The sequence below is a fragment of the Prionailurus bengalensis genome, chromosome A2 (genome assembly GCF_016509475.1).
Source record: "Prionailurus bengalensis isolate Pbe53 chromosome A2, Fcat_Pben_1.1_paternal_pri, whole genome shotgun sequence".
NCBI lineage: Eukaryota > Metazoa > Chordata > Mammalia > Carnivora > Felidae > Prionailurus > Prionailurus bengalensis.
Window position 1 is genome coordinate 155,936,925 of NC_057348.1, and position 13,513 is coordinate 155,950,437.

Here is a 13,513-nt window from a genome sequence, read left to right on the forward strand (position 1 = left end):
CTAAGCATCATACTAAGCTTGGCCTTCTATAGCTAAAAAATTCTTGAGTTATGTAATCACAGATTAAAGTCTTTGTGTAACTTCCTTCCTCCCTCTCTTCCTTCCTTTTTTTTCCTTCTCTCTCTCTTTCTCTCTCTCTCTCCCTCTCACATTTTTACTGTTATACACACTATCTTTTTTTAGATCAGTGTTCATCACAGCCCTGTGATGGGTTCAGTATCTTTTTCTTTTTCTTTTAAACCTATTTACTACCTAAGTGTTATATAGTAATTACAGAGAAAATAGAAAACACAGCTGGCATAAAGAAGAAATTAAAACTTTCTCATACTAACATCATCTTCTGCTAACATGTTGTTGTGTGTCTTTGCCAATATTTTCCAAATTAAAAAAATTTTTAATGTTTATTATTTATTTTTGAGACAGAGAGACAGAATGTGAGCGGGGGGTGGGGGGCAGAGAGAGAGAGGGAGACACAGAATCCGAAGCACAATATTTTCCAAATTAAAAAAAAATAACTTGACTGAGATACCATTTATATACTTTATAATTCGCCTGTTTTAAATGTACAACTCAGTAATTTTTTAAGCGCATTATCGAGTTGTGCAGCTGTCATCGTAATCCAGTTTTGGAATATGTTTTACTCATACCACTAGGGTCCCTTATACCTTTTTTAGACCTAATCCCCTTTCCCACCTCAGTGCCCATGTCAGCCCTGGGCAATCACTAATCTACTTTCTGTCTGTATAGATTTGACCTCTCTGGATGCTTCATATAAATGGAATTATGCAATATATGGTTTTTCACTTAGCACAACATTTATGAGGTTTATTCATGTTGTAGCATGGATCAGTTTTTCATTTCTTATTATTACTAATAGTATTCCATTGTATGGATATACCACATTTTATTTATCCATTTTTCAATTGATGTTACCATTTCAATACCTTTTTTTTTTGAGAGAGAGAGAGAAAACACAAGTGGGGGAGAGGGAAAGAGGGAGAGGGAGAGAGAGAGAGAGAGAGAGAGAGAGAGAGAGAGACAGAGAGAATCTCAAATAGGCTCATGTTCAGTGCAGAGCCCGATATGGGCTTGATCCCACGACCCTGGGATCGTGACCTGAGCCAAAATCAAGAGTCAGATGCTCAACCAACTGAGCCATGCAGGTGCCCCATCAATACCCTTTTGATACAATACTAAACTACATCAAGTATTGACGAAGTACAGGTTGTACACAGATTTTGATTTTGTTTGTTTTAGGATAAATAAAAACATTTTTAACATACACTACTATTATTTCCTATCATTTTTCTTGACAGGGCATGATTAATCTGTATGGAGCTCATACATTCTTCCTGTGCCTCGAAGACACCAGCGGCTCCTCTTTTGGGGTTTTTCTGTTGAACAGTAATGCCATGGGTACGAGGCATCTTTTTATCTTGGCAGGGATATGTTTTGCGATGTGGCTTTTATAAGAATGATTTTCATGGTCAGATCACTGTTTAACCAAAGGTATATTTAACCTACAATGCTTCTATAGAAACAGGAACCCCAAAGTAGGATAACCTGTTACAAATGTAGTTCATGCTAAAAGCTATTTACATTGAAAACTGCTTCAGGGTTCTCTTTTGATGCAATGTTATCCATAAGATTCTGTGGATAATAAGATCCATTGACAGGTAGGTCCCAAAGATACCTGTGGATTTCAACACGTAATCCAGGCTGTCTATCTATAGGCAGCAAGGCTGTGTTCTGCAGGCTGTCTCTCATAGCTCATCCCTACCCCACTCCAGAATCTTCCCCCTCTAGCTTCTGGACTAACAGAACCCTTAATAAGAACTTATTTTTATTTTTATCTGTAAGTTGTAATTAAACTCATCTAATAAGGTTTTTAAATAAGTTATATCACTCGCAAATTCCAAATATTTGTATTGTTCCATAGCCAGATTAAAATAGAATTGGTTCTTCTTTCTCTTAAAAAAAATCAGTTCTTCATTAGTGTTTTACTCACTTAATATTATGATAAACTTCAGCAATCACCTAAAAGAAAGAAACATGTGATTTTCATCTCTTTCGAAATGACACTGCGATTGTTTTGAATAGCTCAGGTATTCACATTCTAGAGAAAAGTATATTTGCAACCATGAAGTTCTATTAACTCTCATTTTAATCTTTTCAGAGGTCATCCTTCAGCCTGCTCCTGCAATCACTTACCGCACGATTGGGGGCATCCTTGACTTTTATGTATTCCTGGGAAATACTCCAGAACAAGTGGTTCAGGAATATCTGGAGGTATGGGCTTTGCTTGTAGAGAGTTATAATTTATTGCTCTTATCTCATACACTCATTATAAATTAAGAAGAGAAAAATTAAATTTATCTAAGCTATGCGTTATGAATGCTGGGACTGTGAGTCTTTCATTGGTCGTGTGTTTATTTTGATGCACATTTGTTGGGTGCCTGCTGAGTGCTAAAGAGGCATTGTGCAAGCCTTACTAAATGCAAAAATAAGTCAGATACCATCCTGTTTCCAAGGATATCGTAGTCCATCCATATGGGATCCGTCATTCCAAACATCAACAGCCACAAATCAGCAGAATTTATTCATTCATTCAATAAAGAAAAATTTAGTGAAAAGAAACTATGTCAAAGGAACTGTGCTATTTAGTTTTTATTCAATTTTTCCAACAGGAAAGAACTTCAGATACCATTTAGCCTGAACTTCCTGTTATACAGATGAAAAACCTAGGTATAGAAAGATGAAGTGACACAAAGTCATGTGAAATATGGTCCCAGATACAAGCTAATTTGTAATCAAATAGGGGAAGTCTGACACTGTCTGAAAAAATTATAGTAGGAGACAGCTTACAATAAGTGCCATTAATGAGGTGCAAAGAAACTGTGTGGGAATTCAGAGGCACTGTCACATGGGAGGGCAGCGGCTTCTAGGGAACAATGTGAAATAGGGCTGTGGCTGAGATTTTCTCGGAGTGTTGGCTTGAGCAACTTGAAGACCTGGACTTTTTAATTTTAGTTTATTTTTATTTATTTAGAGAGATAGAGAGCAAGCAGTGGGGGGCGCAGAGAGAGAGAGAAAGAAAGAGAGAGAGAGTCCCAAGCCAACTCTACAATGTCAGCTCAGAGCCTGATAGGGAGCTCAAACTCATAGACCAGGAGATCATGACCTGAACCAAAGTCAAGAGCCAGATGCGTAACCAACTGAGCCACCCAGGCACCCCTGTAAACCTGGATTTTAAACATAGTCCAGTGTTTTTTCACGTAATCACTCATAATCCTATCAATCCTGATTCCTTTTTCCTTAGCACATACCACTATCTGAAATTATATTAGGCATTTATGTATTTCCTTTAATGTCTGTGAGAGCAGGAACTATGTTTGCTTTATGCTGCTATATCCCAAGTGCCTACATCAATGCTCAGCACATCATAAACACTCAGAAAACATTTACTGAGTGAATGATTATTATTTTTTTCCTTCCAGTATGACCCCATTATTCAATCATTTTTGCTAATCCCATTATTTTGTGATGTTGCAGTTGCTGATAATATGTTTAGGTACTTAGGAAAGAAAGATGTGAGTTGTAGAATTTTGCAAATTACCCTAGGAGATTACTCTTGACTCTGACATTTTCAGATCTGGGGGCTTTATAGAAGGTGAAATGGAAACAGTGTTTTCTGTGTCAGACATGGTCCTCAAAACAGTAATTTTTTAAATGCTTAGCTGGGCCTGTATCTATTTTTTCAGCTCATTGGACGACCATTCTTGCCTCCCTACTGGAGTCTTGGGTTCCAGCTTAGTCGCAGGAACTATGGCGGTATCAATGGATTGAGGAAGGTTGTGGACCGAAATCGTGGAGCTGGGATCCCATATGTAAGTTGAAACTTCTCTTATCAGTGTAAGACAGCATTTCCTATCTTTTAGTGTTTGCATCTAATTCAATTTATTAGGAACATATACAAAGAGATAGATGGAAAGTTGGATAGATAGATACATAGATAGGGACATCTACTGTCAGAAATTTGCATACTAAATTACCTATATCATCATCAAAAGAGCTTGGTTTATGGAGTCAGATGGGTATGGTTTTGAATTTTACTTTACTTCTTCCTAGTTCTGTCAGTGTTGGGCTGGCTTCCCCCTCTGAGTCCTGGTTTCCCCCTTTATAAAATGAGAATGTAAGGCTGACTTCGGTGGACTGATAGTGAGGATTGCCTTACACTTTATGGAAGACAGGCAGCACAGAGGATGAACTGTTGACAAAGTTAGCTGTTATTTTATAAAAGAAAGCAACATCTGGGGTGACATGGCTAATAAGAGCTGATGGCTATAAAAATGACTTAGAATAAGTATCTCATAATGACCTTGCATACTCCTTTAAGATCTAGCAGACTCTGATATCAAAAGCTCTGTTGTTCCAAAGTTCTGTTTATGATGTTCAATGTCCACCAGTAAATAGATAATTATTAAGTGTATAATATTTGACAAATTCATCCAGGAGATACATAACGTTATTAGTGAGGTTATCAAAACAATTTGTGTTGGGCTAGATCTTTGGAACTGTGTTGCAAGCATAGGTTTGACTAGGATCCAATTTGGCTAGGATATATTTGACTTTGGCCTGATCTCAGGACTTTTCAATCCCCTCTCAGGGCAGAAAGGGGAGCAGGCAGAGAGATGAATTTTTCCTGTGAGAAAACATGACCACTGTGTTGTTTTGGAGTAACTGATTATATGTTTCAATTTAATGCTCCCAAATATGCTGTCTGCAAGCATTCAATTCCAGGAGGAATCAGGCCAGGTCTCAACACGTCATTATGATTTTATAAGGTGCTTTCACAATCATGGTTAACCCTCATTTATTGGTATTTGGTACATAAGGTAATGGACACTCACTGCACAGTTCATAACTTTTCCAAGGCCACTCCAGCTAGCTAAATGGCAGGACCAGGATTCAAAAATAGTGCTTTTGACTACAAGGGGTGTTGGTTTCAATCTATCCCTGTACCTCTGATGGGAAAGGCTTTTCTGAGGTGTTGCTGATTCAGAAACAAATGAGCTTCTCTTCCATGGATTGGATCTTTCACACCACGTGGTTCCCAAGGACACCTGGGTACTAGCTGACTGCCCTGTGTTAGAACAGATGTGCCACATTGGCAATAGGCCACAAGCCACATTTCCTTCAGGCCTGCAAGCCAGAGCCTTCTAATACACATGAGAAACACTTACTTAAAAGACCTTCGGATGTCTTTGAAGTTGTGGCAGATTGGAAAAAAAGAGCAGCTGGGGTCACCTTTGACTCCTATCACCTATCACAAAAGCCCCAGTCGACCCCACCCACCCATGAATACGACCTGGGGAAATGTCACTCAACCCCTTTGCATTTCAGTCTCCTCCCTGAGAACCACACCTGCCCATCTCAGATTGATAGGCAAACCCTAAAATAATGTGTGTCTGAGAGTTTGGTCAATTAAAGCTCTGCCCTCTGTCATCGATCTTTGTGAGTTATTACTCTAGCAGTTTTATAGAACAAGATGACTGTTTTCTCCTCTTCTGATATATTCTAGCTTAATGTTTAGGCTCCACGTTTGCAGTGTTATAACATTATGAATATACTTACCCAAACAGACATTTAAAGCACACCTGTTTTACGTCAAGCATCCAAGCTCTCGAGTTACAGAGATGAACAAGACACAGTCCCTACCGTCAAGTTCCCTCCCAAGTTCCTCCCTTATAACATGCACCTGTGAGGAGAGAGAGAGAGAGAGACAAAACTACAACATAAGAGCACCTGCATCTTTCAGAAGGGGCTTATATACTTCTAGGAGGTAGCCAAGTCCCGGGAGTTTGAGGATCACTGAGAAACACAGCTTCAGTTTTAATGAGCAAGTACCAGAGCTATGATACCTTCCGTGAGCACAGTGATATTTTCTAACCGGCGGGTTGGATCTTTCAGGACGTCCAGTACTCCGACATAGACTACATGGAAGGGGGAAAGGATTTCACGATTGATAAAGAGGCTTTCCCTCGTCTCGAAGATTTTGCCAAAGACTTGCATGGCCAAGGAATGAAATATGTAATCATGATGGTATGTTCAAACAAATCTGTTGCCTCATTTTTCCTTTCAAAGTGTAAAAGAAATTTACAAAAATAATTGTTATCATATTTATTTATTAGCATCCTGGAATATTAAATAACTCTAACTACCAGCCCTATGAAACCGGAAGTAAGAAGAGAGTATGGATCTGGCAGGACAATGAATTTGCCATTGGACAGGTAATTTTGCAAGAAAATCACTAACTTACAGTCATCTGGGGAAGTCGGTACTTTTGTTATGAGAGTGAGTAGAAGGCAGTATCATTACTATTTTCATGGCTTTAGAGGCTTCCTTTAAAATTATTTTTAGACCAATAGATGTCACAGTAAAATAATTAAAATTCTGGGGGATTTAAAAAAATTGAAATATATTTCACATATGACATTGTGTAAATTTAAGGCGTACGACGTGTTGATCTGATACGTTTCTATATTGCAGTATGATTGTCATTGTGAAAATACCATTTCTACCACTTCACATAATTATCATTTCTTCTTTTGTGGTGGGAAAACTAATATCTAGTCTCTAAAAAGCTAGCCCCTGAATTCCTAGACTATAGATATTTGAGAAGCAATGTATTATTAGAAGAAAATTCATTTATTCTTAAAGTCCTCCTGCACCCCAATTTCCTTGTCTTTCCCAAGACATTCAGCTATAATAATGCAGCAATATGCTCATAGGCTAATGTGCAACCTAACGTCCTTTTCTTTTCCATGAGACTTGTAGGTGGAGCCTAGTCTTCATTCCAACGTAGCAGTTTTAGGCATTGGAGTAGGCTGATTAGAAGCCTCTTTTCAGAGTACTTGAAATCAAATCATGTAGGCAACTTTTTATTCCAGTTACTTACAGGCTCAGCCCTAGATAATTGGATTATGTGAGGTTTCCTAAAACGTACTTAATCTGAAAGTTTATGTGACTGCAAATTGTGTTGCTCCTGGGCAGTTTACTTTTCAAAACTCCTTTTCGGGGTTATCAATGCCCCTTACATAACTGCTCACTGAATTCCTATCTACTTTGTTTACAATACTTAATTCTATGTGTTTTCTTTTTCCTTGGGTCAACCTTCCAGGAAATAGTAGAGAAGTTCCCTTCCTTCCCCAAACCAATGCTTTGCTTGGTTTTGTTTGAAGAAAATTTCTAAAATATCAGGTAGACCAATAATCATCTGTAAGTACAAAATCAGAGGCCATGGTCACATAAACATGATTTTTTTCATCTAAAAAGTAGGTTATCCAGACCTGTGAGTCATTTCAGTAGGACTCATATTTGAGTGGTATACAATTAGTAAGTTGCATGTAATTAGTGGGTGGAGGTTTATTATAAAGGCATTTGGTTAGAATGAAGCTTGCTGGGTCTGCTCTAGATAGAGTGTTGCTGTAAGTGACTTCTTTACCACACTGCCTATTTCCTGAGGTCCAAAATTACCTCTGGTTATTGTTTGTGCCCTATCACCTATTCACTCTTTGGTGCCCTATCAAATAGTTCAATCCATTTAAATTGAGAATTTTAAGCTCTCATCTTGAAGTTTAAGAAGTCTCAGAATTTTATGTATGTGTCTTTTACATTATATATTTATATTTTTATAATATTTATAATATAAATATATACATATAATATATAATGTTTATTCATTATATATTCATATATGATATATCTTCATTATATATTAATATATAATATATATTATATATTCATATATATAATATGTTTTCATTACATATATGAATATATATTCATTATATTGCCTGAACATCATCCTAAATCATAACCTATAAATTCGTTGAGAAAAGTAATAAGAATGTAAGCACAAAATTTTGTATCCTATCAGTTCAGGATTTTCAATAATTTGGCTATAAGTTCTATCTTTGTGCTATTTCTGGAAAATGTTGAAAGCTACATTAATAGGAATAGATAGGAAGAGAAGAGAGGATAAGAGATATTGGAACTGAATAAGAAGCACAAAATTCATTTCACCATTTTATTTATTTATTTATTTTTCAGTAAGTTTTTTTTTTAATTTAAAGTTGTTAACATAGAATGCAATATTGGTTTCAGCAGAATTCAGTGATTCATCACTTACATACAGCACTCAATGCTCATCACAAGTGCCCTCTTTAAATTCGTTTCGCCATTTAAAACGATTGTTTATATACCAAAATCAACATATTCTTTATAAACTTTGTTATTCCACACGGGTTTAAATGCTCTTTAATTAACACATTAAATGAATCCAATCATTCGCTCCTGAAATAGTATCTAGTTAGACGTGTGAGAATTTTAAATAGTTCTTCCATCTGGTCTGACATGATGAAATGTTACTTTTGTGTTTTCATAGAAAAAAAGACATCTGATAACGTCTTAGTTCTGTGATCAGCAATTGTTTCTTCTCTTTTTACTTCTTTTGGGTTCCTTGCATCTATTTTACTATTTAGTTTTGGGGGACATTGTGATTCTGAAATGATAAGATGCATGGGGCTCCTAACGGAAGAAGCAATAGCCTGCCATCAATGTGTGAGTCACCCACCAGCCACACCAACTGTGGTGCCTTCTTTGTTCTCTAGGGATATCCCGGATTGACGGTCTTTCCTGATTTTAGCAATCCAGTTTGTATTGAGTGGTGGAGAGAGCAGATCAGTGAATTTCATAAAACTCTCGAGTTTGATGGAGTGTGGATTGTAAGTTGTTATTCCCGGATCAAACTTCTTTTGGAAATGGATGTTCCAAGATTTGAGAATGAGTTTTGACCCTGATCTGTAATAAAATAGTCTTCTTGCCTTAGTGCTTAGGGGCGTCTGGGTGGCTTAGTTGGTTACGCGTGGGACTTCGGCTCAGGTCACCATCTCATGGTTTGTGAGTTCGAGTCCCACATCAGGCTCTGTGCTGACAGTTCAGAGCCTGGAGCCTATTTTAGATTCTGTGTTTCCCTCTCTCTCTGCCCCTCCCCAGTTTGTGCTCTGTCTCTGTTTCTATAAATAAGTGAATGTAAAAAAAAAAAAAATCCTTTTACTTAATGCTGAGCTTCTATGCAGTGAAATAGACCCCTCAAAACCCTGGATTTTAATTCTGGATCTGCCACCGACTGATTATGTCTTTTGTGAGAAAGTCTTTTGCTTTCTCGTGGTCTCAGCTTTTTCCTCCATTAACTGTCTTTCAATCTAAAAATACTGGTTTATTAGAGGCTATAATTGCTATTATTTGTTGCACTGCTTCATTAAAATTTAAAGTTAATTAGAGAATGATTTAATGAATCCACTTTATTTTTAAGTGGGGATAGCAGGTGGAGATATTTCTTTGAAACTTGGGAAGTTATCTCTGTTAACAGGATTAGGTATCACCTATTTTTTAATTTTTTAATCCATTTTGAAGAAATAGATTTGATCTCAATTATATCTTCATGTCCCTCACTGAGTGGAATAAAAAGGGGAAATTGTAAAATAGAAACATTCCTCTATCTTAGGCTTTTTTTAAAAACAATTTTTTTAATGTTCATTTATTTTTGAGAGAGAGAGAGACAAAGCATGACAGGGGGTGGGGTAGAGACAGAGGGAAACACAGAATCCAAAGCAGGCTCCAGGCTCTGAGCTGTCAGCACAGAGCCCGATGCGGGCCTCGAACTCACGAACTCCGAGATTGTTACCTGATCTGAAGTCTAACACTTAACTGACTGAGCCACCCAGGTGCCCCAAGCGTTATTTTTTTTTTAACACATCACTGAAATAATAACAGCAACAATAACATTTATGGGTAAAAATCAGCCTTTGGGATGGTATTTCCTAATTAACTAATTGAACTCAAGGTATAAAAAGTAAAACGTGCCTGATACCACTGAGAGTTGGAGGGCAGTTTAGGCACAATCTAATCCAAAGGATGAAACAGAGGTCAAGAAAATTTAGGAAGATTACTCAAGACCCCTAAGTCAGTTGGTAAGAGACCCCAGACAGGCTCCTAGTTCAGGTGTCATTCTCAGACAACCAACCCAACTGTAGGTAACCCTTTCCCTTGTGTGGCTTTTGTGTCTTTGCAGGAAATGGATGAAGTATCCAGCTTTCACCACGGGTCCAATCGTGGGTGTGAGTCAAACCACTTGAACGTTCCTCCTTTCACTCCCAGTAAGTTGTCACAAGGCTTGTTGAAAGCAGCCTCAGCAGCACTGGTTGTGGCAGAGCTCAGTCCCACTGTCCTGGAGCACTCGGCCTGCAGCCAGGTGGGCTGCTCCTCTGCTGGAGGCCCTGCCACCACATTGGTGTCTGGCCACCTTTTCTCGCTGCAGGAACCGAACCCCAGGGCGAGTGTGTGATGGAGACATGCCTCCCCCACGGGGTTCTGTGTTCTCCCAGCCCCTTTGGGGTTCTTCAGAAAACCTCAAGTCCAAACTACCTTCCATTGAAGTAAAGCTGCAATTTTGTTAATTTTTTTTCCACTCATTAGCCATAATCGAAAGCATCAATGGTCCCAATTAGGTCTCTCTTAATTTTTTTTAATTAAAAAAAATTTTTTAATGTTTATTTATTTTTGAGAGAGAAAGAAAGAGAGACTGAAGGAGGGACAGAGAGAGACACAGACACACAGAATCTGAAGCAGGCTCCAGGCTCTGAGCCATCAGCACAGAGCCCGAGGCAGGGCTCAAACCCACGGAACCATGAGATCACGACCTGAGCCGAAGTCGGACGTGTAACCAACTGAACCACCCAAGTCTCTCTTATTTTTAAGTCTCATTTCTAGTCAAATTTTCCATTCTTGATTTTGAAATTGTGTGTGTGTGTGTGTGTGTGTGTGTGTGTGTGTGTGTGTGTAACAGCATCAAATAGATTGTGGAAACAAGTAAGCCCCAGCATCTAAGTGAATTAACACAATAAACATTTATTTTTTTGCTCATATAATACTCCAGCATGAGATGTGTGGCTGTCACTCAAGCAGTGACTCAGGGATCTAGTTACTTCCATTGAGTGGTGCTCCCACCTCAGAGTCCCTTGTTTCTGGCTTCCTGGGTGAAGGAGAGAGACGGTGGAGGTAGAGGGAGTTTTATTGGCCTTGAAGTGAGGTGTGTTCAATTGGCTCACATTTCTTTGCTCAGAAAGCCAATCACATATTCTCAGTTTACCCTGGAGCAAAAGTGTGAAATACAACCTTCCTCTCCCAGGAAGAGAACACAGTCTTGGTGAACATCTGGCCAGTCTCTGCCAGTTTATTCTGGTTTGTCCACTTTCCCTGCACCCTGGACTAAGGTTTACCTGTTTCTTGAGCCCTTTCTGGTCACTGAAAGAGTGGAGAACTTTTTTGGGAGAAATCTTGTCTTCAGATCACTTAACTTCTTGCAAAATCTATTTGCTTGCCCTGTTTACTCTTTATTCATCTCTGCTCGGTCTTTGTTCCCATTTTTTTCCCCACTGTGGGTCAGTTTATTATGTTTCCCTTTTAATCTCTTAATATTCTTCTTAGCCAGAACTAAGTTGTTGTGTTGTTGTAGTTTTGTTTTGTTTTGTTCTATGAAAAAAACTGCAATGTCATCCTGTTCTGCCTGCTTCTGGCAAACACCTCACTCCCTACCTCACAGCATTGTGTCTTCCTACCTGTGACTAGCCTCTGCCCCAGAGCTGCTCTGCTTCTCACCTTTTCAGGTTTGGAGAGCACAAACTAGCATGATAAAGACTTAAATATTTACCTTTGACCTTTAGACAGTTGTGGCGTCTTTTCTTTTTTTTTGTTTCTAATATTTATTTATTTTTGAGAGAGAGAGAGAGAGAGAGAGAGAGAACGAGCAGGAGCACAGGAGCTGCAGAGGGACAGGGGGCTAGAGGATCCAAAACAGGCTCCACACTGGGGCTCAACCTCATGAACCGTGAGATCATGCTCTCAGCCAAAGTCAGCCCCTCAAGCGACTGAACCACCTGGGCGCCCCTGGAGTGTCTTTTCTTATCATGGAAGTGGTTGTGAGTCTCATTCCACAGGCTGAGCTGTGCCAAAAATACACATTTCATTATATTTTGGAATTCAACTTAATTTCTGGTTAAGTTGACCTGGTGGGATTCTGTTGGGCTTGTGGGGAAAACTCAACCTCACGGTTTCCTGGTCCCACTGCTTTCTGGAATTGTACTTCATACTGCAGCCCTATGTCCACAACAGGGCTTCACGAAGGAGGGCTGCTATGTCTCAGTTACTGGTCTACCAGAGAAAAAATAAGGGAAGAACGAGATCCTAGGCTACAAAGCAGAAACTTTTGAGCATTTTAGGGAAAATACAGTCGCAATGGTGATTCTAGAGGCAGGATCTGAGTTCTCATTTGTGAAACCACCCAAACGTCATCTCTCATTTCTTTAAAAAGCCTACCCAGGGGTGCCTGGGTGGCTCAGTCAGTTAAGCGGCCGACTTCAGCTCAGGTCCTGATCTCACAGTCCGTGAGTTCAAGCCCCGCGTCGGGCTCTGGGCTGACGGCTTGGAGCCTGGAGCCTGCTTCCAATTCTGTGTCTCCCTCTCTCTGCCCCTTCCCCACTCATGCTCTGTCTCTCTCTGTCTCTCAAAAATGAATAAATGTTAAAAAAAAAATTAAAAAAAAAAAAGCCTACCCAGCATATGAGTGCCTATAATGGAAGAGTGAAAGCATTTTCCTTTCCACTGTCCCTCATGTCTGTTCCTAACACATTCAGTTCCTCTTGATCAAATATATGTAGAGAAATGTGTGTGTCTTATTTGTGTTTAATCTCAGACCAACTTCCTGTGGCAATGAGCTTGTTCCTCAGTTACTCCATCCAGCACCATTTTTTTGTGACCTCAGTGGGCGTGCACATTAATTTTAATGATCTATCTCAGGGGCTTAGTGTAGATCTGTGTAGGAAGCAGCATTTAGGGTAGAATTTAAAATCTGGAAAGGATTTCATTAGGCGGAGACTGGGTAGGAAGATAGAACAAGGAGGAAGCAAACAATTGGGTGGTTATTTTGTTAGAGCCCATTGACAAGGAAGTGCCTCGCTAATGGATATTTCCCCACAGGAGTTCTGGATGGCTTCCTTTCTGCAAGAACCCTCTGCATGGATGCAGAATTTCATCAGGGCCTTCACTATGATGTCCACAGCTTGTATGGCTACTCCATGGCAAAAGCTACACACTTGTAAGTACTTGGTTTTCCCCCTAATTCCAGCTTGGGGGAGTTAGGAGGCAGAGGGCTTTCAGAATCTTCCAGAAGTATGTTTTTCAAATATTTTTGTGCTGATAAGGGCACAGAAACTCAGATCTTATAGGCTACTAAAGAGCTCTTTTCCTATAGCCCCTTGGTTTCTGTGGGAGATTAGTTTTGATTGGCTTGTGACTAAGGGACTTCATCACATACTAGTAGGCAGTAAGGTGTAAGGTATTTAGAGCATTCATTTGGAAGCCATCCCTTGCTGAGGTCCTATTACCCAATGTT

At 39.2% G+C, this 13,513-nt stretch overlaps 1 protein-coding gene across 1 annotated transcript in view; it reads left to right on the plus strand.

Annotated features, from left to right (window-relative positions):
- LOC122488345 (probable maltase-glucoamylase 2) overlaps nucleotides 1-13,513 on the plus strand; it is an 81,944-nt gene that overhangs the window by 15,519 nt on the left and 52,912 nt on the right. The window contains exons 7-14 of the mRNA XM_043589645.1: nucleotides 1,317-1,416; nucleotides 2,177-2,289; nucleotides 3,762-3,887; nucleotides 5,971-6,102; nucleotides 6,192-6,290; nucleotides 8,673-8,786; nucleotides 10,136-10,220; nucleotides 13,099-13,216. Of these exons, the coding sequence (XP_043445580.1) occupies nucleotides 1,317-1,416; nucleotides 2,177-2,289; nucleotides 3,762-3,887; nucleotides 5,971-6,102; nucleotides 6,192-6,290; nucleotides 8,673-8,786; nucleotides 10,136-10,220; nucleotides 13,099-13,216 (887 nt within the window). The remainder of the gene's footprint in view (nucleotides 1-1,316; nucleotides 1,417-2,176; nucleotides 2,290-3,761; nucleotides 3,888-5,970; nucleotides 6,103-6,191; nucleotides 6,291-8,672; nucleotides 8,787-10,135; nucleotides 10,221-13,098; nucleotides 13,217-13,513) is intronic.